Source organism: Phyllopteryx taeniolatus, chromosome 7 (genome assembly GCF_024500385.1).
Source record: "Phyllopteryx taeniolatus isolate TA_2022b chromosome 7, UOR_Ptae_1.2, whole genome shotgun sequence".
Lineage (NCBI taxonomy): Eukaryota > Metazoa > Chordata > Actinopteri > Syngnathiformes > Syngnathidae > Phyllopteryx > Phyllopteryx taeniolatus.
In genome coordinates this window covers 6,115,854-6,143,278 of record NC_084508.1, presented here as the reverse complement: position 1 = coordinate 6,143,278, position 27,425 = coordinate 6,115,854, and the positions used below count along the sequence as shown (strand labels likewise).

Sequence of the window (27,425 nt, the reverse complement as noted above, 5' to 3'; positions counted from 1 at the left end):
GTTTCACAGCAAGTTTGGCCGCCACCCAGCCGGGTCACTTCCTGCGCCCCATCGGCTCGCTTCTCCGCCAGTGTCGGACTTGCCAGAAAATGTCTGCCAGCAAGTGCAACGTCTTGGGGAACATGAACAGGCTTTCTATTGGCCGGCGAGTCTCAAGAGTGCGGTGCCAGAGAAAAAAAAGGGACTTCACTTATATTTCGCTTTTGAATGCAATTTGCATCTCATCTTTAGGAACTGTTTTCAAAAGCCTTTTCAAATGTATTCGTGTACTTTGGAACTTGTGCAATACACAAGCCGAAACACTTTTTTTTTTTTTATTATTCGTTCCGTGACGACGCATGTAACTCGGAACATGCGTATGTCAAATCATCTTTCCAAATTAAAATGAATGGAAGAAAAAGAACAAACATGTTTGTAATGTGTTTTCTAATTTACCAAAAAAAAAAAAAAAAAACGCTTTACAATATTGTACTTTATAATAACTTACTGTAATGCCATTGTGCTGCTCCTTCTGGTGTGTGCGTCTTGGGCCCGGGTTCCAACATATTAGAATTTCAAAATGCCATATTTTTTTCCAGACGTCTCGGTAAAAAATTCAAATCATTTTTGACATTTGAGTAAATAGATGTGTATCATTCTGATTCTTTGTATTCCAATATGTTGGCAAATAATTTCCGGAAGATTAGAACCCTGTTTTTTTAAACCGACTTTGAAACCCAACCCTAAAAATCTCTTTAAACTCTAATTTGAAACACTAACCCTGTTTTGAAACCTTAAGTTGAAACCCAGACCCTGTTTTTGAAACCCTAAAATTCTGTTTAAACCCAAATTTGAAACCCTACCCATTTTGTGGGAATGTATTATGCTGTTCTGTACAGAAGTAAAATCGGAATAGGTATAGATGTCAATTCGAACCAGCTGTATGCGACCCACATTTTGCTGCCAAGCCACCAATTGAGAATCAGTGCACTGCAGTATTGGAAAAAGGTTTTGCCTTTTAAAAGAGTGCTATTTTTTTTAACAGATAGCAAATTATTTTTAAACTAGCCCAAATATTTCGACTTAAAAATATATATATATATGTATTTTTTTGTGTGATTTGAAAATACAAGATATCACACTATGCGAAAACATGTACAAAAAATTTCACATTCTAAAAAAAAAAAAAAAAAAAAAAAAAAGTTACAATCCTTCCATTTGTACTGTATGCAACAATGTGTAAAAGTGTATTATTATTATGTTTTTTTTTGGATTGGATGCAACTATACCATCGAAGCGGAAATGCAGCTTACTGTGACATCGAGGGTCCTCGGTGAAATAGAAGCAGTGCAATTCATCACACACAGTACGTACGTTAGTCACAAAACGTTCAGCATAGTATGGTTTGGAGTGAAATTGCAGGATGAATCAATCTAGTTACAAAAATGCCTCGTATTGCCTTTCTGTGAGTCTTCCAGTCTCTTGCTATCGCTGTTTGCAAGATGATAACGTGTCATCAGCGGATTGCGACAAGAGGAATCACAGAAAGGCAGAGGTGGCTGTTCCTGGAAAGTTTCATGGTGTGAAAATTGCCATTGTACAGTAGTTACATTTTCTGGAAATGTGTACAATATGCCAGTTGAGGATGTTCAAATGTTCATCAAAACATTGCACGTTCATGAAAATTGGAGACAGATCAACCTAAACCTTCGTATTAAAGCCACATTTTATTCCATGCCTCAGTTGAATGATAATGTCTGTTAACTGTCTAATAAATAGCAATAGTGTCCGCAGCATCCATACGTTCCCAGTGAGTGGAATATTTTTTTCAAATATAATTAAAAAAAAAAAAAAAAAAAAAAAAAACAGACACTAGATGTTAAGTTATTGTAAAATTATATTAACAAGCAATCTTTCCTCAATTTTGAAATAAAAAAATATAAGCAAATAAAAGACAACAGGACAGACGTCCTAAATGTTCACAGGAAAGGGAAAAGGTAATAAAAATAATCATCATCACAACGACGACACGAGTTTAGAACGGCGGCCACGAGAATCCGCTCGGAAAGCGTCGACGAACTCGGGATGACTTGGCCAAGATACGGACTCCAAGATGGGATCAAAATATAAAAAAAAAAAAAAAAAAAGTGCGGGTGGGGAAAAACAAGTGACGCCATGACCACAGTAAAATAATAATAATAATTACAAATAAAATAAAAACAAATCTTTAAAAGCAGGAGTCCACTTGGGGGCAGCACTAGGTAGTACGTTGTGCACTACTACAATGTATATGGAAAGCCATTTGAGCATATAGTTCAAATCCATGTACTAGTACGCTCCTAGACCTCACGAGTAAGACAATTCTTACGCGTAATGTTTTTCCACTACTAGTTCCACTTTTTACATCACATCATTAACATGATCGGTCTTCACATTGATGAATATTAATAACATAGCTAAAGGTGATTTGAGCTTTTTATTTTTATTACATTTCAGAAGTGCGTATGAAACTGGTAGCCCCTTTGCATTAATCAGTACCAAAGAAGTAGCTTTCGTTTTCCAAAAGGTTTGTGACTTGACTCCTGATCTAGCACTTCACTAGTAGCACTAATACTGCACAAATGTCAATTAGTGCACAGCTTTGTATGTAGTCGTTCTATGAGTATGCCATAATTATCCAAGAGTGTGCAGAAATGTCACAACGTAGTGGAAAAAACGTGCTACTTGTAGGACAGTTGTTCCACTAGTGCACCGAATCGTCTTACTAGTGAGGGCAACGTGCGTACTGGAGATGGAATAAATGCTCAAACTGCTTTGCATAAGTGTCCGCATTCGTTTATTGGGCCCACGTCTGTTCTCCGGACGGACCTAATGGGAAAGCTTAAAAGCAGTTAAAAAAAAAAAAAAATAAAAAAAAAAAACTAAAAATTTTAAAAAAGGCTAAAACACATCAATATTCGGCAGTTTTTAGGGCGCATCAGCTTTCATTATAAATTCTGACTAACTTGAAGACAAAAATCCTTGGGACACACGAGTCCAAACAACAGTGTTCCCCCACTATACATAACGAATACCCAAAATCTGGAAGTAATTGACGCCCCCCACTTCAGGTATATAATTGCCTATAAATGCCACAAGATGGCAGCAAAGCAATATTTTTTCTATTTGGCCAATCTAATAAAAGATGGCGCCAAGGAACTACTTTTATAGTCAACGGGGGTTTTGTCTCACGAGTGAAAGCGCCTCCCCTTTACTCCAACATAGTTCCTTGGCATCAAGATGCCGCCAAAACACTACTTTTATACTAGACAGGGCTTTTGGCCTGAGCACAAACATGGCAAATACGAGCTAGTCCGCAAACCAGAGAGGATAAAACAAAAACAAAAAAACTCCAAATTTGCAAGTAGCGAATCCCAAATATGTGGGGGAACACTGCACGTGAAAATGTCCATCTGCACGGTGGCTGAGCAAGTGGCGACACAGGCACACAAAAAAAAAACGGACTGAGAAAAGCTCACGATGCACATGTACATGTATGTACACTCTCCAGTGTTTGAAGTGGACCCGAGCCCGAGAAGGGAGACGCTTCCTGCACAAATTCATTCAGAAAAGAGGTAAACCACGGCTCTAGGGCGGGGGTCCTGCGTGTCGGGGGGCGTGTCGCCATTGTCGATCGGTCGTTTCACTAGCTGGTTTCGTCGCGCGAGGGCCGTTTTGTTTCCCCGTCTTCCAGCATGTCTGGCGTCAAGTGCGGATCCCTGATGCTTTGCTGATGCGTTTGGCCGTGCGGGGGTTCGAATCCTTGGAATGATGGCAAATTACGAAGGGTAAGGCTGGCAGGGAGAGAGGAGGATGGGAGCGGGAGCGGGGGCGGGGGCGGGGGCGGGGGCGGGGGCGGGGGCGGGTCACACACTCATCGTCATGGTTGGAGAGTACTGCGGACGAAGAGGAGAAGAAGAAGAAGAGGACCAGAGTTAGGATATCACACAGTCGAATTTCATCACAGAGTTTTCCAGCGTACAGGCAAGTCCCAATTTAGAGTTCCAGGACAGAATGTGGAGCTTCAGTGTCGCAACAGATTCTGACTGTATGATTGATAAACTTGAACACAAATATCGCAATTTCACGCTATTGCAATTGCAGTCCTCAAAGGTATTATTTTCAAATGTTCGGGTAAATAGCTTCCATTTCACACGATCTATTCTGTTTTCAAACTACGTATAGAATATTTCGTGCATTAGAGACTAGAAAGGGAAAAACAATAGAATGTTTCTAAACAAAATCAAAAATGTAGTACAACGGTAGAAGTACTTCTCAGGAAACGAGTCGTCAGCAAGTAAACGTCACCATGGAAACGAACTGATGTCAGCCATGCTAATTAGCTAGTTATCGGCCTGGTTAGCGAGTCTATCGTCTTTCTTTCAAATGTAGACATGATAACGCTCGTAGGTTGTTGCAAAAGTTATATTAAAATCTTAACATTACCGTGAATCTGTTGAAAAAATGTAACCTTTGTAATCAGAGTATTACCTCCTTGAGCAGCCACTCTTCATAAGCAAGTTTTGCATATGCTCCCTTTACCAAAATGTAAAAAAAAATAAATCAAATCAAATATATCCGAGGACCCAAGTATGCAAACAAAATCCCTAAGGGCTGACCTTTTTCACAAAGGAAAAGTCGCCAGGCAGCAACATCGGGAGCGGTGGTGTCACTTTGTCTGCACCACCAACAACAACAACAACAACAGCTGATAGCGCTGATGGCAACTTTGAGCTGTTTTGGAAGAGGCCTGTTCTCTGATCGGAAGATATCCGATTTCATACGGTTGTTTCTTGAGAACAAAAATTCCGAATTGTGTTACTCGAACCGCACAGTGGAACTCGGGCCTTAAACATCATTTAAACAAGCCATCTAGCGGCGGCGAAGGATTTTTGCAAAAAACGTAAACGACGGATGCCGTTTATGAGGCGACAGCGAGGAGGGTGTGACCTACGTTCTCGCTCTGAAAGGAGTGGAGGAAGTTCCCACTCAGCTCTCCGTCATCCCTTGGGGTCCCGGGAGGATTGCTAATGCCACTTAAATTGTTTGGAGAATTCTGGGAACAACAACAACAACGATAAAAAGAAACAGTATGAAATTGTGTTTGTGAGGGACCGACCGCTTGGTCGCACGGCCGGTTGAAAAAGTTACCTTGTTCATTCCGTCCAGATCACCTGAGCCTAAAAAACAAAAAGCAAAATGTTATATTGGAGAAACGTGAAGAAATATTCAGCGGTGGGAAGTCGGATCCGCACTTCTGCCATCTCCGGCAATATCTGAAGGGTTGCGTTAATAGTGCGTGTGTTACCTAGTGAGCCGTTCATGTGGTGTGGTTCCATCCCGGCCATGGCCCCCAGGGGTCCGTCAGAGCCGGGGCCCATTGGGAACTGAAGCGGAAACACAACGCGCGGGATTACGTCTCCGTTGAAAGGCCGGCAAACAAGCTCCAACTTCAAGCAGCGACAGTGGAACCTCGAAAGTCGCAGTCCCTGAAGTTGATGTTTTTTTTTATTTATTTTTTTTTTTTATTAGGTTTTATGGTGATTTCTATTTCATTTATCATCCATTTTCTCTAACACCTTTCCTCATTAGAACTACAGGTGAGCTGGAGCCCATCACAGCTGACTTGAAGCAAGAGGCAGGGGACACCCTAGACTGGTTGCCATGGAGACAACCAAACATTCACACCCTTGGACAATTTTAGAAGCCTCAATGAACCCAACGCCCCTCAGGATGGCCTGAGTCGAGAGTTCGAACCGGCGACCTCTCGACTGTGAGGTCAATCGTGATGACCGCTGCGCCGCCATTTCAATTTCACTGCATAAAACAGAGAACCCCGATCAAGAAGAAACTTACATTATTTCGATTGCCGGGTCCAGTGTTAATCATGGTGTACAAATTGTCTCCAGAGTTGTTGGAGTCTGTAAAAAAAATTTAAAAAAATAAATAAATAATAATAATAATAATAATAATAATAAATACAAATAGTGCGCAGCACTGGAGTAAATGAGGAGGGAAGTCGTCACCTGCAGGGCTGGGCATGATGGGAGTCCCTGGTGGTCCTCCCCCGGATGCGCCCTTCAGAGAACACGGCAAATCATTTTGTTTTTGTTTCGAAAATGTGAAGCTACAAGAGCGAAGATGTCCACTTACCCCGTACGCGCCGGGAGACGGTGACGAGTAAGGCATCTGTAACCAAGAACAGCGGCCATTACTGACCAAAGATGGGGAAGAGCGACCACACGCTGTGTAACTCCAAAGTGTCATCATTCATCATCGCATCATCCTAATCGCGTTACGGCCGTCTGTTCCCATGTCCGTGGAAACCGTGACGCAATCGCATCCCAGACGGGAGCCTCGGAGCGCATTAAGACTTCTGGAGCAATTTCAACCGGCACTTCTCTGTGTGTGTACTTACAGAATTCGCATTGTTAGGATTGGGCCACGGCCGACCGGTCCCTGGGCCCCTGGAAGGCAAAAGCAGCGTTAAACCTGACTTCGGTGGTCCGAATTGAAGCGACTTGCGGCCAGAGTGAAGGCTCACATGTTGACTGCCGGCATGCCGGGACCCATGGCGTTGTGTGGGGGCCTCATCCCGCCACCGAAGTTCTGAAAAGACATTATCATTACTATTATTACAATAGAGCAGAGCGAATATATGCCTGTGAATATTGTTGTGGGCTGCTCTGTTTATGTGTGTTGCTGCAGCAGCTGTTGGACGGTTAATAATTACCGTAGCATCTATGCTAATTTCCATTAGCCTGTCTATGGTGTTTCCCATTTTATGTTAGCATGAAGCTAGTGGGTTTTCCTTAGATTTAATTGTTCATTTGGAAATTATGTTTTGGTTAAACATTTTGGTATTTGAATATCCACTGTTTAATTTGTTTGTTTTATGAGTCAGTTTGACAGTAAACGTCAACAGTGAGTGACAAACAGCCTGAAGAAAGCAGCGTTGCCTCTCATTCGGAAAACGGTGTGAGCGAGGGAGTCTTCTTTTAGTTTCCTCGAAGAGATGTAATTCGATTAAGTCTCCCATTTCTCGACGGCGAGAGAGTGAGAACAGGCTCTAAGAAATACTTCGCTGCCATCATTTAGCACTTGCAACTGGAATTTTTGCGCACAGCTCAAGACAAAAATAATCATCTGAGCTCCCCGTATCTTGGAAAACTTGTCGGGTCATTTGTAAATTGAAGTATCACTGCATCTGTTCCCCCCCCCCGACCCCATATGGTCTTGCTATATAGCAGACTTTCACTTATCACAGTGGCTCTGGAACATATCCCCCGATATAAACGAGGGTTCGCTGTACTATTATTATTGTAATGTGGTAAACAAAAAAAGAGGAAAGCCCATGTGATCGCTTGTGGCAGTTTTGCTGCTAGCAAAATAAAACACTACTGCAGTTTTGTTAACTCATTCACTGCCAGCCTTCCCAGTTAACATTTGACATTTGACTTCTAAAGTCGTCAATGGCAGTGAATGTGTTAAGCGTGAGGGGAGCCTACCTGCGGGCCGGGCACCATCGGCCCCATGCCCCGCGGGCCGCTCATTCTCTGCATGGGCCCCAGGTTAGGATGACCTGGCGGGATGGAGACAGATCACGTGACGAGGGAAGCCTCTAGACGCACTGCATTTGCTCAAACCTCCACTCGACAACACACGCCTCCTTACCTCGCCGAGTAAAAAGTAATTACACCTCCCACCTGTTCTTTTCCTTTGATTATTAGAATCAGTTCATAGACATTGCTCATGGACATTCAAGAGTTTGCTACTGTGTCCATTTGATCTCTGTTGCTAACCAAAACAGCAGTACCCACAGAGGCACGTCTGTGAGATTATAATCTCTGTGTGGCGTCGTCGCGGCTGCCAACTGACTGCTGTAAACGACTTCCCTGCACAGTTCAAAATTATTTCACACTACAGTAGGTCGGTTTCAGCATTGCTCCTTTTTCAATTTGAATCTTTGCACATACATAGATTTCTGCCCACTTCACATTACAGTACACATATTTTAAGTATCAGGTGCAAAAATGAAAGAAAATATGTACTATTAAAAAAGAAAAAAATATTGTCTCCCCCTCTGATAAAATCCTGATCCTCTCTGCAGGTGTGTACACAAATCGTCCTTGCCACTACCATACATGAGGAAATACGGTAACACATATTTCTAGAGGAAATGGGAAGGATGCTTACCTTGTGGTCGCGTGGGGTCCATATTAGGCAACATGGGATGTGGGCCGGGTCCTCCCCCTGGTGGCTGTGAGGGACAAATATGTCATGCGAATTTGTCATTTCCAATGTACAGTTAAGCCCCAAATTATTCACACCCAAGTCAAATTCTGAGTTAAAGTTGAATTGTCATTTGTGGAATGGTATCCTTTAGCTGGAAATGAAAAGGAGTCAAAATACTGATTTGAAAATTTTTTTACCATCTATGAATTCAATTCTTTTTTGCCCATGTCCAAATTGAGTCATACACTTTTGCAATGTGGGCATATACATTTCGGTAGCTAGCATAACTGATCAGAATGCTTTATATTATGTTAGAAGTTCCCAGGATGCTTTTGACAAGGGCGTAAAAAAGTGTAATTGGTTAAAAAAAAAAAAAAACATTAACAACTAATTGAATATTGCACAGTGGTGCCTTGACTTACAAGTTTATTAATTCCGAGAGCAAGTTTGGAACTTAAGTACTCGTGCATCCAATACCTTTTCCCATTGAAATGAATTGAAATGCCTGTTCCAGCGCCCCAAAGCCACCACCATTTTTTTTTATTTTTTTTTGCTAAGAAAAATAGTACTGTATAGTATAAAAACATGAATAAAGAGAATTTTAAAACGGGGTTTATTAGGAGTAATTACTGTACATACTGTAGTATTGTGTGTCAGATGTGTGCCTTTATGAGGCGTGGCTAAGCCGGTGATGTCAGGAGCTGGAGTCAATTGGAGTCCTTGCGGAAGTTGTTATAAGAAAGAAATCATTTACAAAATAATCATAATAATAATAAATAAATAACTCAACCAAGCGATGGCTCATTACACAAAAAAAAAAAACAAGAAAAACGTAAATTGAGAAACACATACAGTAGGTCTAGGTTCCGCTACATTTGCCAAATTTGTCCTGGGTGAGATTGGGCTTAACTGAATGCTTTGTTAATTCTGCTTCTGCGAGTGTTTGACTTCTACCTGGTTTGTCATCCTGATGGGGGGACCTCTCGGCCCTCCGGCGAAGCGAGGCGACATGAAGGACTACGACACAAATAAGACATCGGCGTGAGCTTTCGATTAAAACTCCGTCGCATTTCCTTCTTTTCCACTGTGTGGAAAACTGAGGCGGGGTAAAGCATCAGGCTGAGACAAAAGAGCAAAGCGTGAAGCACCGAGCACTGAGAGCCGGTGCCCTAAAGTGACTGCAGACAGCCAAACAGAGAACAGGGGGTTGGGAGGCCAAAGAGGGAAAGGGAGCGTTACCTGACTGTGGGGTCCCATCATATTGCTAGGGGGAGGAGGCTGAGGGTGAGGAGAGCCCTGGGGACCGGGAGGACCCTGCGGCATTGCACAAAATGATGGCAAAATAGAGGACGGGGGGCGGGGGGTGAAGAGACAGAAAGAGAGAAGCGGGGTTACTGCAGGGCAGAGGACAGTCGGAGAGTGAGAGATGCAAAAAAATATATAAATAAAACAATCAATCAATCAATCAAAAAAATAAAAAATAAAAATTGCAACAACAGAATGAGCTCGCTATCATGTTCCGAACACAGCACGGGAACGGGAAGCTAAGCAGAGAGGCGCAAGCATGTGAGACTTGAATGAGAGAAGAGGAAGTGGGCTCTCTCGCCTGTCAATCCAGGCACGGAGAAGCCTTGCTGCATGCAGCGTGTTGTCAACGCTAATTTCCCCCCCCCCGAAATAACAGCATCAATTAAGCCCCGGCCAATTAGCCGTACAGCAACACTTAACAAGCGCGCATACACTATGTATGGAGCTGATGTTAATGATCTGAGGGAGAATTTGGAGATTCTACCATTGGATTCTGGCGTGCGTACACGCGTCCGCGTGCTCACGTCAGTGTCAAAATGTTTGTTCGCGGAATCGAACATGAACACATACTGATTCATCCGAAGTGCGGCCTCTTGTTCATTAAGTTGACAGCCCGCTTTCTACAGTTATCTAACCCCTAAGTCTTTTTTTAATACTGTACTTTATAAAAACATACAGTACTGACATAATTCAATACAATGTGCAGAATGTCCGTTTTTGTCACTTTTTTGCTGCAATTCAATGGAAATTGTGTAGCTCCTTCTGGTGTGCCCGCATTGGCCACCTGGAGGCAGTATAATACAGACATCCGGATATGTATTGAGACTGTCACAGCTTCTCAGTAAACTGTAGTAGTATGTCACTCTTTGCAGAGGACGCACAACACACGCCTGCGAGTATTGCTATATTATCTGTCTACATATGCTGCAGCACCGTTTGTGTACAAATGTCTGCTGCTTAGAGGATTACAACACCGCGACACCGATGCTATTTGTTAGCCTGTCTATGGTGTTATGCATTGTTTGTTAGTATTAAGCTAAATGGACATGCACGCTTGCGTGTGTGTGTGCGCATCTTTGAAACAAGTGTTTCAGTAAAGGGTTCAAATCTGCAAAATATAATGAATATTTGATACTGTATGTATATTTCAGGCTTAAGTAGCTTTAAAAGATGGAAAAAAATATATACTTTTTACAGTTTTTGGAAAGAGGACTATTTTGTAAGGACAAATGAGGGAATATATTTAAAGGATCTCTTAAGAGTTAATGTCACCGCTTCGTTTCACACAGTCGAGCTTCATGAGCTGTTGATTAACAGTAGGCGCAGCACGCGTCCATTTCTCCATCAGGGAAAATGGCTCTGCCACGCCTGCCTGTTTACAGTACTGGACGGCCCCCGTGCATACTAAACGTATACCAAACGTTTACTACAATTTCACTCAGCAGAGTGAAGGACAGAGGCAAGTACAAAACACTTCCTCGTCACTGTACACTTTGATGAGATTCGACGTAAGAGCCGCATCAACGATTCTGCTCAGACACAAATTAGGTTTTCATTTAGTTAAATACTGGCAACCACACCTCAGTATGATGAAGTATTACAACTTGCATCGGATCAAATTAGATCAGTGTTTCCCGACCTTTATTGAGTCGAGCCACAGATTTTACCTGAGAAAAATCTCAAGGCACGCAACCAAAGAAAAATATTACAAAAAGGTGTACAGTGTACTGAAAAAAACAAAAAACAAAAAAAAAGATTGAATTGAATCTCATCTACTTACAGTATGTACATGTGCTTACTAAGTGTGACATGTGGGCCTCTTTGGTTGAACACTTCGCTATTATTTCCCCTGTATGAATGGCAACAGCAGGATACCAGTCCAAAAGGCTTAAAATAAAAAAAGAATTTCAAAAAAGCTGAATGGCACAAAATGTCCCTAGGATATACGAGGGGTTAAATTACTCTACCAACCAGGCTGTTAACTTAATGAAAAAGAGGCCACACTTAAGGTGACTCATTATGTGTTCATGTTAATTCTGCGAAAAAAACATTTTGACACCGATGTGACCACACATCAGCCGGAAGCCAATGGGAGAGTCACAAAATTGGATCCCCTCGTTCTCTTTGAGATCATCCGCATTAGCTAATTGGACAAAGTTATTTCTCTGTTCTTAGCCATGTAGTTAGTGGAAGCTGCGCGCGTCAGCATTTTGAACGACGGGAGCCGCTACGAGAAAACGAAAACTCTTTGTGACAAATTTCTTCTAAGAAAATGGAGTAATCAGTAAGCGGTAAAGAAAAGAGCGGTGTTCTGGGCTTCAGTGTGGAGGGTGTTTGACTGACCTGGAAAAATCCGGGTGGCATGGGTCCTCCCGGCATGCCGTCACCAGGGGCCATCCCTCCCATTACAGGGCTGGGGGCTGCTGCTGCACTCTGAGTAATAGAGAAGACCAAAAAAAGACAAGTCATTATCACTCACAGTACTACTACAACAAAGTTTCGTGGCAATTGATTTCATCGTTTTGCTACGAACCTACAAACTACTGGCGATCCAAACTGAACCTTGTCCTTTTGTACAGTGTTCCCCATATGCACCTAAGGCGATTTTTTTTTTTAAACGCTGTCGGCCACAGCTCTTGCCCAGACGCTCGCACGATGTTGTCACATGGCACCCCACCGGGCCCATACACAGAAACTACAATATGTACATTATTTTCAATTGATTTTATCCTTGTGATTTTTTTGATCCGTTAAGGAGTGTTAATACATTTCAATTTGTTTAAAGCTTTTTTTTTTTTTTTTATATATATAAATGATATGGTCCCTCTGCATTGTGGATTTTTACCTATTGTGGGTGGGTCTTCCCCCACGACAAATGGGGATTCACTGTACTTGGCGGCGGTGCGAACGGTTCAAAACATTGATGTGTTCCTTGAGGCACAGCTCAAGCCCTGCTGACCCATGATGTAGTGAATGAGATAAGCATCAATCAGGAGGGACTCAGTGAGTGAGTCAGTGGCTCCAAAGTGCTGCTTCACAGCAGAGGCATACCGGACCGATTTCCTGCATAAACCACAGGCCTAACTCACTAATGTGCCATTTGCTTTGGTCACACACACTCCTAATTGCCTGGGTTTTTGTTCCTTGTTGCGAAGGCAACATGAGATGTGCTAATGTCTTCTAAGCGGCGGTGTCGTTTGGCTTCCGAAGAGGAGAAGCCCCTTTCGACTCCATTTTGGTCGTGTAGATCGGACGCAAACAAGGAGCGATTACGACTGCGCTGGAAGGATAGAAGTACGAGCAGCCCCACTCAAACATGCAAACACTGTCTGGAGCCCTCCGGCACTAAAGACATTACTGGTCAATAGCCAACACACTCCCTGTATCGACTGCACCTCCCCCTAATTCTATCGAAGCAGGCTGCCACTGCAGGGCCGCTGTGAAATACCTCAGCCGGGAGAGAAGTGAGGCCAGAAAGAGAACTCGAGGCCACAACACCACAATGACGTACACACAGACGTGCATTTTCTAAGTCTTTACAAGTTGGTGTTGGACAAAAATGAAGAAAGAAGAAGAAATTGATTTGAAGAGAGAAGCTTGCCTTTACGTGGTTACCCAAGGCGGCTTTTTCGAAACTTTTTCCACAGCTGGCAATACATTTGGTGCCTGGGCTTTCAGTGAGGACTTACCCGACTTGATCCACCTTTTAATAGCACCACTATCACATCTCAATTATAGAAACTATCAATACGATACGAAAACACAATATAACAGCACGCAACTACTGCAGATTACGTACAACATCTAAAACAGTTGAGGTTCAATATCTTAACTTGACAAAAGCAATCAAAATTGTAAGTAACGGACATTAAATATATGAAAGTTTCTGGGACAGGCTTTGCTCTGACCAACCAGTGGCTAGAAAAATGTTCAAGTCATCGAGGGCCAGTGTGCTGGCTCTGTGAGGACAAATTTGAAATTTGACTGGCTACAGAAACGGTCCCATTGCCAGCAGTGCAAGCGATATCAGACAGCACTAATGATTCCGAAGACACTGGGCAGATTAGACTGATATGGCAGAACATAGAGGCTGAGATCTGATTGGATGAAAACATTTATAAATAAACAAAATACTCCAACAGTACATGTACTGGAAGAAGTGCAGCAAAAAGACACACGATGAGATGAAGAGAATGCATAGAAAGTTTGAAATGGATGAAGAAAATCTCATGGACCAAATATTACAATTTAGGGTTGTGAATGTAGGTTAGTGCTTCTTATGAAAAAGCTGTACACTTTCATTCCACTATGCCACCGCCGCCTCGAGGTTATGAAAAAGTTGTACACTTTCATTCTAGTATGCCACCTAGAGGTTATGAAAAAGGGGTAGACTACACTTTCATTCCAATATGACAGGGGTACATATGACTGCATAAAATGTACAATTGTGCTTATACGTTTACCCTGGCAGAATTTTTGAAATATATATTTCTAATACGACTGTTGACTGAACAACAACCATCATTAATTTCTTTATGGTTATGTTTGGTTTAATGATAATGCTTTTCTGAAATGCTTGACAGTTTAACTTGAATCCCATTAAAATAAAATGAAATGTGTTTCGCGTGGTCCTTTATGTTTTCTTCAAAGAATTGGAGACATCTTACAAATCCTGCCTGGGTAATCAAACATATGAGCACAACTGTGTGTTTTCTCATTGACTAAATAAAAGTCGGGCTGTGAATTTCAATATAAGAGCAAGAAAATAAAAAGAAAGTATTGTGTGTTCCAACACCTTATTAACTGATTCACTTTAGAATAATTATTTGTAAAAAACTAACAAAATACAGATAATACTTAGTGTTTTGATCATATGGGTAGAAGCAAAATCATGCATTGTAAAAATGCATTATACATAGAAGGGTTTTCCATAATTTTGAGGTCAACTTTGGGGGTGCGCATTATACATGAGAAATTACGGTAATTCCATTTAATATTTGGATGACTCAATTAGGAACTGTGCTAAATCGCTTCGTTTTCACAGAATTTTTAATACTTCATCTTACCGTTTTGGCCCACTGACACCTTCAGCTTTGTGGGAACCTTTGTAATCGCCCTACTTCTTCTGGAAAATCCATAAAGACATGCTTGATTGAGTTTCGTGTGTAAGAACCCAAGAACAAACAGTTGGTCTGAACTACAAGTGAGAGTGTGAGGCCTCTTTCCAGTCCTAACAAACTGCTCCTTCTGGATGAACGGGCAAGACAAATTCTGACAAAACATGCCAACATCTTGCAGAAAGTCTTCCCAGAAGAGAAGAAGCTGATTAGAGTGGCATCATAAGCCTTGAATACTGCTTTTACATTTAACAGAAGCAAGCACTTGTGCAACACTTAAGACTCAACAACCTGAAAGAGATTCTTAAGGTCGAGAAAATCACTTTTGTAGGCAATACTTCTTTTTTTTTTTAGGTTGACTGTACACTTGACTACTCTTACGCAACACAACCAGGTTGTGTCTCGACCTTGACAGATGCTACGCATGATGGCACTGGCAGTCAAACAACCATAACAATTAGAGATGCTGGATTTTCAACTGATCAGAATCAGAATCATCTTTATTTTGCCAAGTATGTCCAAAAAACACACACAAGGAATTTGTCTCCGGTAGTTGGAGCCGCTCTAGTACGACAACAGACAGTCAACGCTAGTTAACATGGAATGGTCACTGCGCCTTTTTGTGTTCCATGTAATTCCCGTCCGTCCCTGGGACATTAGGTTCATATTTGACTTTTCCTTATTGGTGTTACTAGCAGTGTCCAATAGAGTTCCTAGTTCCAGGAAGTAAACATCTTTGTAGACACGTGAGTTACATATAGAATGACTCAATAGAGAGGTGAACTTATGCAGTTTGACATTTGTCTTTTCCCGCATGAACAATGAAAACATGTTTTTAACAAGCCTCTCCACTGTACTTCAAACCACAAATTGTACTTCCATTTCAGATCACACACCGGCCCATTCATTTTCTTTTGAGGACAAGCGAAGACTCTTGCCCTGCAAGGATTAAGCAAATAACGTGAATAATTGGATTTTTATTTATTTATTTATTTTTTTTTTTTTAAACAGAGCTTTTCAAGCTGAGAGAAACATACAAATAGGAGCTTTTCGGCTAACTGCACATTTGTCTTGGAAAGCAATTATTACAAGACTTTACACCGATTTTATCGGACTTATCGGTATCGGTCGATAATTAGCATTTTATGCTGATCGGCTTTAATGTCATAATTCGCCGATCAATGACTTCCCTGATCGGCTCTGCAAAACACATTTACTCCGCGTCGCCATCGTGCACAGTATATTTGAATCCAAAAGCTAGTTTATTTTTAGCCTTGTCATGTGTCTTTTGGCGTAGTCCTGTAAATATCTGACGGCCAATGAAGTTATTGAAAAGAAAAAACATGTTGGCGATGTGAAACGGACAACACGTCTGAGACAGACAACACGCAATGCCCGGATCAGACTACAAGACAAATTTGCTCTTTCCCGATTGCACTATGTCAGACTACTGCAATAAAATCTTGTATTCCGATACCACCGCATCCTGTTTTTTTACGATCATTGGGCTTTATCCTCTCAACTCAAGTGTGACCGGATACACTCGTTACCGTGGCGACGACAGCAAGAGTGGAGCGCGCCGACTATATTTTGAGGACGAAATGGGGAAAAACGTGTGTTGGTGGTCACCGGTGGTGAGGACAGGAGAGGAAAGTTCGTTTAAGGCTCGCTTGAGGTATGTTCGCGTACTTTTAATACGATACGGCTCGCAAGCAGGCAACAAAAACGTTATGTAGCCTAGCAAGGTAGCGGTAGCACGAACGGTTGGACGTAAACATGTCGCCGTTCTGTCGAATCAGGGTCTAAAGTTTCGGTGTGGGCAAAGTCATTTAATTAAAAATAAAGTAATTGAATTACAGTAAGTTAGCACCCATTATTTCTGTCATGTAATGTTGGTTTGACCTGACTGATTAGAACACACGATCTGACGAGAGCAGTGATTTCCAACCTTTATGGAGCCAAGGAACATATTTTACAATTGAAAAATCTCACGGAAACACCAACAAGCTAAAATGTCACAAAAAGTGGATACATTAATTCCTGTATGGACTTCCTGCCGTCTAATAGAAGACCATTTATCATTTGTTCTGTCTGTCACTATGCCTCACTCGCCATTTGGTTAAAAACAAATAAAAAATAAAATAATAATAATAAAAATACCAACAATAGAATTGAGTCCCAAACCAAACAAAGCCTGCCTCTCGCTCGATTCAATTTGTCCCACTCAAGTTGACAGCTGTGTTTGGAGGGCTGATAGAAAGAGCCCAATGGAGCTCCGCGCCGAAACGAACCTCGACACTGTGGAAGAGGAAAGGGGGCAGATGTCTCAGGCTCAGCCCTGCCTCAGGCTACGAGCTCTCGTCCTTAGCCTTCCTGACAGCTTCCTAGGGGACCTCTTTAACACAGACTGCCCCCCTCCCCAGTAAGCGTGATTTAGGCTGTACATATGTGCACTTATTAAGCACACAAGCAAAATTGTCTCAGAACGCTTGATAGAAAAGTTCAACATTCAAAAACAAAGACAAACCACAACAGGAGTTTCTATAGTGGACTATACAGTTCACTCATCAGTCAATTAACAAAATTGGTTTTTAACACGACACAGGCACACGGTTAATCAAGTCACCGCTGATGCATAATTACAACAGATGGGATCAATGTCAGCTAGCGGAGCATCTTTATAAATATTGAAAAGTAAATAATACATTTTAATAACATTATGTTTTAAACAGAGTCTGTTTTACAAAATGAACCCAAAGAAAGCACTTTGTTTATCCATGTTGTGCTGTATTGCTCTACTTAAAAAATCTTTTCATGCTACAACTCTAGCTAATTTGTCTCGTGCAAAAAATCTAACGGAAAATCATTTTTCTGTATTGGCGCGACGCCTCGTAGGAGATACTGCTTTTCGACTGACCGTCGACGGTTCATTTCATTGTTCACTACTTTTGAAGATGCGTTGTGGGTACCTTACACTACACTACATAGGGGATTACCGAAGGAGTAAACCCAGCACATTTGCGGTTCAGCGTTCGCAAATGTGTAGGCTTTACACGATCAAGATTTTTGGGGCCGATGACCGAGTTGAAAAAAAAACGATAACCAATCACCGCTCCGATCACAAGATGGAGGAATGTGTCTATTTAAATGACCTGTTCATTTCCTGTATATAGTTGTGTACTTAATTTCTCCCAAAATTATATTTACAATAAATAATGCATCTCTGTTCCTCTATTTATGTCAGTGAGGCATAGTGACAGACAGAACAAATGATAAATGGTCTTCTATTAGACGACAGGAAGTCCATACAGGAATTAATGTATCCACTTTTTGTGACATTTTTGCTTGTTGGTGTTTCCGTGAGATTTTTCAATTGTAAAATATGTTCATTGGCTCTATAAAGGTTGGAAATCACTGCTCTAGTCAGATTGTGTATTCTAATCAGTTTGGTCAAACCAACATTACAGGACAGAAATATTGCGTGCTAACTTACTGTAATTCAATTACTTTATTTGTAATGAAATGACTTGACCCACACCGAAACTTTAGAGCATGATTCGACAGAACGGCGGCATGTTTACGTCCAACTGTCCCTGCTACCGCTAGCTTGCTAGGCTAGATAACATTTAATCGCCTGCTTGCGAGCCGTATCGTATTAAAAGTACGCGACCATACCTCAAGCAAGCCTTAAACGAACGTCCTCACCTGTCCTGACCACCGGTGACCACCAACGCACGTCTTTCGCCATTTTGTCCTTATAATACAGTCGACGCGATCCACTCTTGTTGTCGTCGCCACGGTAACGAGTCTATCCAGTCGTATTTGAGCTGACAAGATAAACCCCAATGATCGTAAAAAACAGGATGCGGTGGTATCGGAATACAAGATTTTATTGCAGTCGTCTGACAGTGCAATCGTGAAAGAGCAAATTTGTCTTGGAGTCTGATCCGGGCATCACGTGTTGTCTGTCTCAGACGTGGTGTCTCTCCCACACCGCCGACTTTCTCTTTTTATTTTAATTATTAGTTTTTTTAATAAATTCATTGGCCGTCAGATATTTACAGTACTACGTCAAAAGACACGCGACAAGGCTAAAAATAAACTAGCTTTTGGATTCAAATATACTGTGCACACGGCGACACGGAGTTAATGTCTTTTGCGGAGCCGATCAATGATGTCATTGATCGGATCGGCGAATTATGACATTAAAGCCGATCAGCATAAAATTATAAATATCGGCCGATACCGACCAGCCTGATAAAATCGGTGTAAAGTGTACAAATTTGTTTCCTTACATTGGAGGGTAACCTGTGTTATTCTCTGAGAAACTCGCCTATTCAATGTTTTATTGCTTAGGCCAAAGCTATGTCTAATGTAAAAATAGTGCTTTGCGGCCATCGTGTGGCATCTATAGGCCATTAATTCTACTGACTATCCCATTGATTAATTGGATAAAAATACATTTTGCAATATGAAACAATAATGTGCAAGTATTATTTTTGTCCACTTGGGGTCGCCATCCTCAATTTCTACTGTAGTATCTGTGACTTTGAATGTGCATGTCTTTAAAAGGCGTGGCCTGGCCTGGTGAGTGACGTGGGCGTCAATGAACGAGAGCGTAGTGTGTGCTGGTTGTTAATTGGCTAAACTGTTAGCCAGTCTGCGTGATGAGTGACTCGGCGTGAGTCGCGGCCATCGACAGCTTGTGTGTGAATGTGCTTATTGCGCCTTTGTTTTCGTATTGTTTGTTGAAGAACACAATTGAAAGTGCACCAGTGGCTGCGTCTATGCTTGCGGGTCATTACAATACATTCTAACTAGTGACGGTAGGTTATTTTAAAGTAGGTAACATCGATAGCTTGTGTCAAACAGACGTGCTGATGTGATGTGTTAGTTCTGCTTTGCAGTAGACACACTCCCCTTTATCTTCTTTTTGAGTGTGAAATGATCCAAAACTAAAGACATTATCTGTCTTTCACAGACTTTTTCCTCCTGGCTCACCGCCATCGCCCCATCTTATTTCTACATGGAGTGCTACGCGTGACTGCACAGTAACACGCGTAACATTAGCCCGTGTGGAAAAATTATCCACGCGAAGCTTCGAGGCTGAGATTTTGCTTTAACCGTTTTTTTTGTAATTGAAGTATTCCGGTTATTTGATTGACGCTAGGGCTGCGATGATTAAATTACCCAATGATTTACGCTATCCCTATCGCCCGTAAATATCGGTGAGTTCACTGTACTCACTACAAATCTGAACATCATTACAAAATGGCAAACTCACTTTTTGGTCACTATATAGTGGATCGGGACTGATTCCGAACACTGTCTATCTGAAAGGATAAACGAGAAGAATAAGAAATGTTAAGCGAGACCACCGAATTGCAGCCTCCGGACCAATCCAGATCTCAACAGTCCCTCTTCTTCCATTAGAATCAACAGTGCAAAGAAACATGGCCTTGTGTTTAGCTTGTAAATGTTTAACCATTCCTCAAGCATCGTAAAAGCCACTCTGGATCCCGACTGGCCGCTTCGGGCCAGCCCAAACCCCTCCCCCGCCTCCTCCTGATGGATACTGGGCATATGCCACAGTGCCACTCCCCTTTTCTTTCACCAAACTGGCCCTCGCCTCCCGTGACAGCCATCAATCAGCCGCCGGTGCCATGACGACGGGGCCCCTCGGGGAGCATACAGCATCGGCAGCGCGGATACACCAGGGCTTTACGAGCGCTGGCGGCCAACGGAGTGACGCGCACAAACACACCTCCCCCACACCTAGACAATGGCCACACTCCGAGCACTAGTACTGTCCACACGCACACACATGCTAGCCTGACCCCCCCACCCCCCACAAACACACAACATCAGAGTGAAGGGCAACCGCAAGATGTCGGGGAAGGGGAAATCATCAAACACACAGAAAGTCTCCAACCACCCACATACATATGTTACATACTTACCTTATTCCCCCAAAGATACCAGAATTCTCTAACAGCTGATGGAAAGTGTCATTATCTGACCAGCGCTGCACTCGTTGGCTTATCTTTAACTGCAATTGCGGTATCACATAACCGAAAAAGTTGCAAGTGCATTTTCTACCTTTCCGACTGCCAATGTGTCGGACGAATTTGTGGATTTTCAAAATGGGTCTTGTTTCTTTTGCAACCAAGCACGTCTGATTTAAAGGAGTGTTCAAAGCCTGGATCCCAATTATTGAAATGAATCATTCATTGGGGAAATTACTCAGTGCTTCTTGCTTTCATGATTTGCTTTTTGAGGACTTGACCAACTTAACCCCCGTAAGTGAGTAGATGTGATTAGGGATGCTACTAATGCGTATTATAATAATAGATTAACCTGTCGATTATTTCTCCCCTTCATCGGATAAATATATATATATATATCCCTTTATTTATTATTATTATTATTGCCTTGTAACACAGAGAGATAGAGACAAAAAAAAAAAAACATTTAAAAATCAACTCATCACCAGTCAAGTCAGAAAACACGTAAATTGGAGCACTGAACAATGTGTTCTAGTGTGTGAATTTTAAGACCTAGAGCAATAACAGATTATAAAACCAAAGGGCACAAATCTGCAGAAGAATGACTGAATAATGCGGAACAATTGACCGTCCCAAGCGAAAAAGCTCGCCTCGCAATAACAAGGCACGTCATTATTTAAAGGGCAGCGCGCCTCTGTAGACGCTCTCCTAGCTCCTAGGTCACCAGTGAGACCAGAAGGCCCGTTGTTACCATGACAACTATCTGCCAAGAGACGAACCCACATCGCCATTTTAACTAACCCCTTCCTGTCTGACGAGTCAACCCCCCTCTCTCCCCCCCCCCCCCCCCCCCCCTTCCGAGCGCTGGCGAGCGGTCGTCATTTTCTGCTGACGCCGCGAAACATTCAAGTATTCTAATTGACGCTCATGGAACAGATATGGACCACGGCGCATAAAATCGTACAAAACGCAGCATAATAATCAACAGGATGCACATAACGCAATCACGAAAGTGTCACTCACTTGGCCGTGCACTTCTCCTCTCGCCGCCGCCAATCAACCGAGATTATGCTATTGCAGGTTAATAGGCTTCAACCTGCCCCGACAGGTCTGACTCGGGACACGCTGACATCAGCATGGCTTCCCAGAAACCGAATAAGTGCCTCCGTTGGATGCGTCACTGATAGAGGCAAGATAACCGAAAAAGCTTTGAGGTACAAATGGTCAAAGAAAATACATTCCGTCTTACAAATTAACTGTTTGAGAGCATTTTAACTTTCAAGAAACACAGAATATTCTGTTCTGTGACAAAGCATGGGTTGAATGAGTAGAAGACTTTAGTAGACTCACTCTTTCACCAGAAAAAAAAAAAAAAAAAAAAAAAAAGTTTGTTCTACCTATCAGCAGCAGACCATCGGTTGGTTTCACCAAACATATGGTTTCTGACCAAAAATCAAACGTGAAGTACCCCGACTTGTCCAACTTGCAAAATATTGGCGTTTCCGTCCCTCATAATTGACGTGTCAAGCCGAGCTCTTCAACTCGAAAGCTGTGCTGATCTAAATTGCGATGCAACACCGCTATCTATTAGTCGTTACAAGCTGAATTTCAAAAACAAGCTGAGCTAGACCCTCTTTCATCCCTACTTGTTGGGGGGGGGGGGAACTCATGAAAATGTGAGAATCGAACATTTTTGCTGTTGGGGCATGGTAGATTTGTGAAGTGGATTTAAAAAAAAAAAAAGTCCCGTGAACCCCTGCCACTGAAAATCTGCACAAAAATTGGTGCCCCCTCCTGAAAAAAATGATTGTACTCTAGTTGCCTATAGATGCCACAAGATGGCGGCAAATGACCATTATTTTCCAAAAGAAGCTCCTCAGCTCACTTCAGTACCAAGATGCCACCGAATGGCGCCAAAGTGGCATGAGCACAAAAACAGGTATGAGGTGATTTTTAGGGGCGACTAACGGAGGATAGCCCCCCGCCCAAAAAATAAAAAATAAAAAAACAGGCAGAACAATCAAATGCTTTCCCACTAGACGGCAGAAGGTACATAGTTAATCTGTGTATTCACTTTTTGTGACATTTTTCTTTGGTGTCGTGATGCCAAGATTTAAAATTCAGTCATCTCTTAATTGATCCCATCGTGAAGCAACTGAGGTCAAATGAAGTTCACTGCTTTGACTGCAACCAGCAAAAAGCTGCCGATCCAGTCTAAACTCGTTTGCCGTCTAACGCACAACCTGACGTCAAGCATTGGACATTGAGCGACTCCTTGGGGGATCCAAACAGGAGTCCACAACTTTCACAGACTCATCCCGTTAAAAAAAATAACATTTAAAAGTAATCATTTTCCCCAAAAGATCACTCCACGAATACTCTGTTTGTATGTGTTGCTGCTCTGTGCCTGTCACAATCGCCGTTGTTTGAAGGTTGAAAATGACTGGAATATAAATGCTAATTTCCACTAGCACATCTATGGAGTTGAGCATTAAGATGTTAGCATTAAGATAGCGTATTTCATGGTTTGGTTGAACATTTTGGTGTTTCAACATACAATGTTTAATTCTCTTGTTTTACGTGTCAGTCACAGTAAACATCAACTGGGTGTGATGAATAAATAGCTTTAAGCAAGCATGCTTTGTTTCTTACTTTGAAAACTTGGGGGTGAGAACAGGTGCTAAGGAGTTCTTGAAAAATATGTTTAAGCGTGTTTTAATGACGTTAAACGTTTGAAGCATGGGAGGGGTGAAACTATATAAAATATAGGGCTTCCCTATATTTTGGATTCACTGATGAAGAGACACTGCAGACCTCCTCTTTCAACTATAACTGCTTCAGACGACACAGTGTTTTTGAATGTACCATATGATTCTTTTGTCTTACTTTCTAATGTATGTCCTTGTGTACTGTTTTTATAAAAGCGGCCTCGTGGGAAGCAAATTTCGCCCCTCCGTACGTCCCACATGTTTGAGGTCTGACAATATAATAAAAACAATAATAATAATAAATAACTGAAGGGACTACGCACATAGTCGTGGAAGGCTTTGGCTTCACTGGAGTGGTCACATGTCTCTCTCCTCTCCGGCGCAGCGCAGTACAAGTCCCAGAATACACTGCGGAGGACACGTGGAGACGTGAGACAAACACCGGCGCGTGAACGAGCCCCGGACGAGATCGCCATCACTTACCACCACCAGGAATGCAGGAATCCGGGGGGTTCTCCGAGCGTTATGTTCTTCTCCCATCGTATCTAGGGAGAATAGGTTGGAATTACTGGAAAAGCAATATATCCCATGATGCACTGTGCAGATACAGTTTCAGAGTTTCATTTAAGAGATGATATCTGGCCAATTTCCATGGTTTTCTAGATCATAACCAAAATCACTGGGAATATAGTTATGCTTAAGCATGTCAAGTAGGACAAAGTATTATGAAATCAGCCACGTTGTTTTGGTGTTTAATGTATTCTTCAGCTAATACACCTTTAATGGTACCAGGCATTCAAATGAACAAGAAATTGAAGAAACAAGGGTGGTCTAATCATTATTTCCATGACTATACATCACAAAGTGCTTTGTTTGTATTCATTTAGTCAAAATACATAAAACAAGCTTAAAACAATATAATGTTATCATTATTTATTTGTTCATCGATCCACTACGCTGTAGTTATGTCCAAACTCACTTGATTGGGCAGGACTTTTATGTCTTTTCCTCATACAAATAATGTATCTTTGTTCTCCTATCTATGCCTGTGGCACATAGTGACAGGCAAAACAATGAATTGCTCTTCCACTAGATAGTGGGCTATCTCTCTGGGATATTTTTGTCTGGTCTTGCGCCATTTTTATTTTTATTTTTTTTAAACTCATGTAAAAGATGTACCTTGGCTCAATAAGATTTGTGGGAAGAAAAAAAAACACAAATAGGAAACGAGTGAATGATTCCGAACGCAGCCAGAGAACGAGCGAGAAGATCCACAAACGGAACGTACCTCTGACAAAAAGGTCTGTGCAGACTTCTGTGCTCCTATATGAAGCAAATACTCATAGACGTAAAGAGCCAACCTGCGAGGGAAAAAAAAACAAACAAACAAACAAACAAAAAAGAAATCACACTTTTAATTCAAGCTGTTAAATGAATGCAGAAAAGCAGGTAGAGCGGAGGTGGTAGTTGCGGGTGCAGTATAGAAAGCCGTTTAGTTCACATCCAGCTTAACGTCCAGGTACAGTACTAGTACGCTCTTTGTCCTCACTCGTGAGGCAATTCGGCACACTAGTAGAACGACCGTGTCTTACTAGTATGCAAGACATAGTTTGTAATATGTAAAGTCTTTGTCATCACTAGTAGGACAACTTTGGCATACTAGTCGGAGAGCAACGTGTCACGAGTGAGGCAAAACTGTGCATTCGTTGACACCTGCGTGCTACTAGCACTACTGGTGACAAAATGCACCTCGTTAACATATTGTGATTTACTAGTAGTGTACCAATGGCAACTAAGGCACAGTTTTAACAGACTAGTAACTTGTTGTCCTACTGGTATACCAAACTTGTCCTGCTAGTGTGCAAAAACTGGAAGGGAGTAGTCGGAAAAAAACATTACTAGTAAGACACAGTCATTCTACTAGTGCACTGAATTGTCTTACTAGTGATTGAGTACAAAGTGTGTACTAGTGCATAGACCTTAAGTTGGCTATCAAGAATATCAAATAAATGCTCAAATGGCTTTTTAAGCCTTAATTCAATATCCTTGATAAGGAGGCTACTAGCGTGACATATGCCTACTCGCTGGGACGTGTCGTGTTAATAGTGCAGCACAGTAGTCTACCAGTAAGGTTTAACTGTCTAATACTAAGCTAAAACTGTGACTAGTAATGGGAAAAAATGTACGACGCACTTGTTCGACTAGTGCACCCTAGTTGTTCTACTAGTGCGCCGAAATGTCTTAGTAGTACATATGAGTGCGTGGACCTTAAGCTGGATATCAATGGGGCTACTAGTCACACATGCAGCCTATTAGTTGGGTCTAGTCGTATTGCTAGTGTACCCTACTTGTTGTTCAAGTTGTTCTACTAGTGACCTGAATTGTTTTACGAGGTGAGGACAGAACGTAGTAGTACTCAATTTTCAACCGCCTTTGTGGAAAGCCATTTGAGTATTTATTCCATCCTCGATAAGGAGACTACTAGCGTGACACATGCCTTCGAGTAGTAGTATTACTGGTGCAGAACAGTAGTTTACTAGTACGGTTGGATTCCGTATTAGTGAGTCAAAAGTGGCACTAGCAGTGGAAAAAAATGTTTACTAGTAAAAGCACAATTAATCTAGAAGTGCAATGCCCCAGTCGTTCTACTACACTAGAACACTCTGGTTATTCTACTAGTGCGCTGAATTTTTGTAGTATTGTAACAGAGTGCACCTTAAACTGGATATCCAGTATATTAAATAAATGTTTGAACAGCTTTATGGAAACCACTTTGGTGCTACTAGTTGGGTCCAGGAGGCTACCAGCATGACACATACCTACTAGTCGGGCCTAGCACAGTAGTTCACTAGTAATGTTTAATTGCGTACCGGTACTAGTAAGCCAAGAGTGTCACTAGTCGTGGGGAAAAAAATGTTACTAGTAGAAAGACAACCGTTCTTCCAGCGGGCCCTAGTCGTTCTACTAGTGCGCTGAATTGTCTTAGCAGTGAGGGCAAAGCGTGTACTAGTACATGCACTATCAAGGATATCGAATAAATGCTCAAACGTGTTTCCATACTAGTGCAGGCCTTGTGAACAATGGCTGCCAAGCAAGCAGGCTGTGGCACAAAGTGTGGAGCGAAGACGCAACAGTATCTAGTGCAGAAAATACACAAAGCGTGTGTGCGAGGAAGCTTCCAAAGAAGCTTTGGCGAGAAGGCAAATGATTACACACAAAAAAGAAGAAGAAAAAGAAAAGCGAGGCTTGCTTACAAAGAGGGAAAACAATGTAGTGTGTTGTGTAGTGTGCAGCCAGGCGGTGTTTTTGTTTTCTACCTCTCGATTCGACACAAAATGTCACACTATTGCTCGTTATTCGCGGGTGGCGATTTACACACGGAATGTTTAAAAAAATATATGTTTTTTTTTTGTTTGTTTGTTTTTGTTTTTTAAAGACGGCGACACGCATAGACAATGGCGAGAGTAGACAAGGCGGGTCATTCAATTCGTTTTCTCGGTAGCAGGAAATCGCCTCTTCTTCTCTCTCTTTCTTGCTAGCATGTCCAGCGAACAACAAGCAAGTTGCAAGGCGGAAAAAAATAAAAAAATACACGACAGCCACATTCGTCTCTGTTTCTCGGCTTACTTTTCTCGTGCTTGGCCGTCCGAGGGCACCGGGGTTCCTTTGCCTTTCGGGAACATTGTTTCTCGTTGTCGAACAGTCGGCTTTCTTGCTTTTTTTTTTTGGGGGGGGGGGGGGGTTATTTATATATATATATATATATATTTTTTTTTTTTCAAGCCACTATTTCATCTGTCAGTTCATCGCGGCCGCGACCCTCTCGCACGCCAACCGCACTACAATGGTCCTCCTCACACGATAACTCAACCGAGCTTGGTCCAAGTGGAGGGGCGGGGCAAGAGGCGGAGCCAACGCTTTGATTGATGGTGTCGGTAGCCAATAGACGCGTGGGATATTTTTTTAAGGTCTACCAGTTGTGTTGGAAATTGTGTTAAATAAACACGCCGTTATGCAACATTTTACTTTCATAA

General features: G+C 42.0%; 1 protein-coding gene across 4 annotated transcripts; it reads right to left on the bottom strand.

Moving 5' to 3' along the window:
* Positions 1-1,687: 1,687 nt before the first annotated feature.
* LOC133481152 (single-stranded DNA-binding protein 3-like) lies at positions 1,688-27,235 on the bottom strand. Of its 4 annotated transcripts, none has more exons than XM_061780201.1 (18): positions 27,019-27,235; positions 24,680-24,752; positions 23,875-23,936; positions 23,715-23,799; positions 11,905-11,994; positions 9,493-9,567; positions 9,208-9,270; positions 8,215-8,278; positions 7,527-7,600; positions 6,563-6,627; positions 6,437-6,485; positions 6,172-6,207; positions 6,045-6,096; positions 5,875-5,939; positions 5,327-5,507; positions 5,170-5,198; positions 4,973-5,074; positions 1,688-3,914 (listed from the first exon to the last, which is right to left on the bottom strand). In XM_061780201.1, the coding sequence occupies exons 1-18, from the start codon at positions 27,072-27,074 to the stop codon at positions 3,885-3,887; spliced, it is 1,251 nt and encodes a 416-aa protein (XP_061636185.1). In that variant the 5' UTR covers positions 27,075-27,235; the 3' UTR covers positions 1,688-3,884. The 4 variants fall into 4 exon arrangements, with proteins under 4 accessions (XP_061636185.1, XP_061636187.1, XP_061636186.1 ...); XM_061780203.1 differs by having other exon boundaries at positions 5,327-5,405; XM_061780202.1 differs by lacking the exon at positions 9,493-9,567.
* Positions 27,236-27,425: the final 190 nt, after the last annotated feature.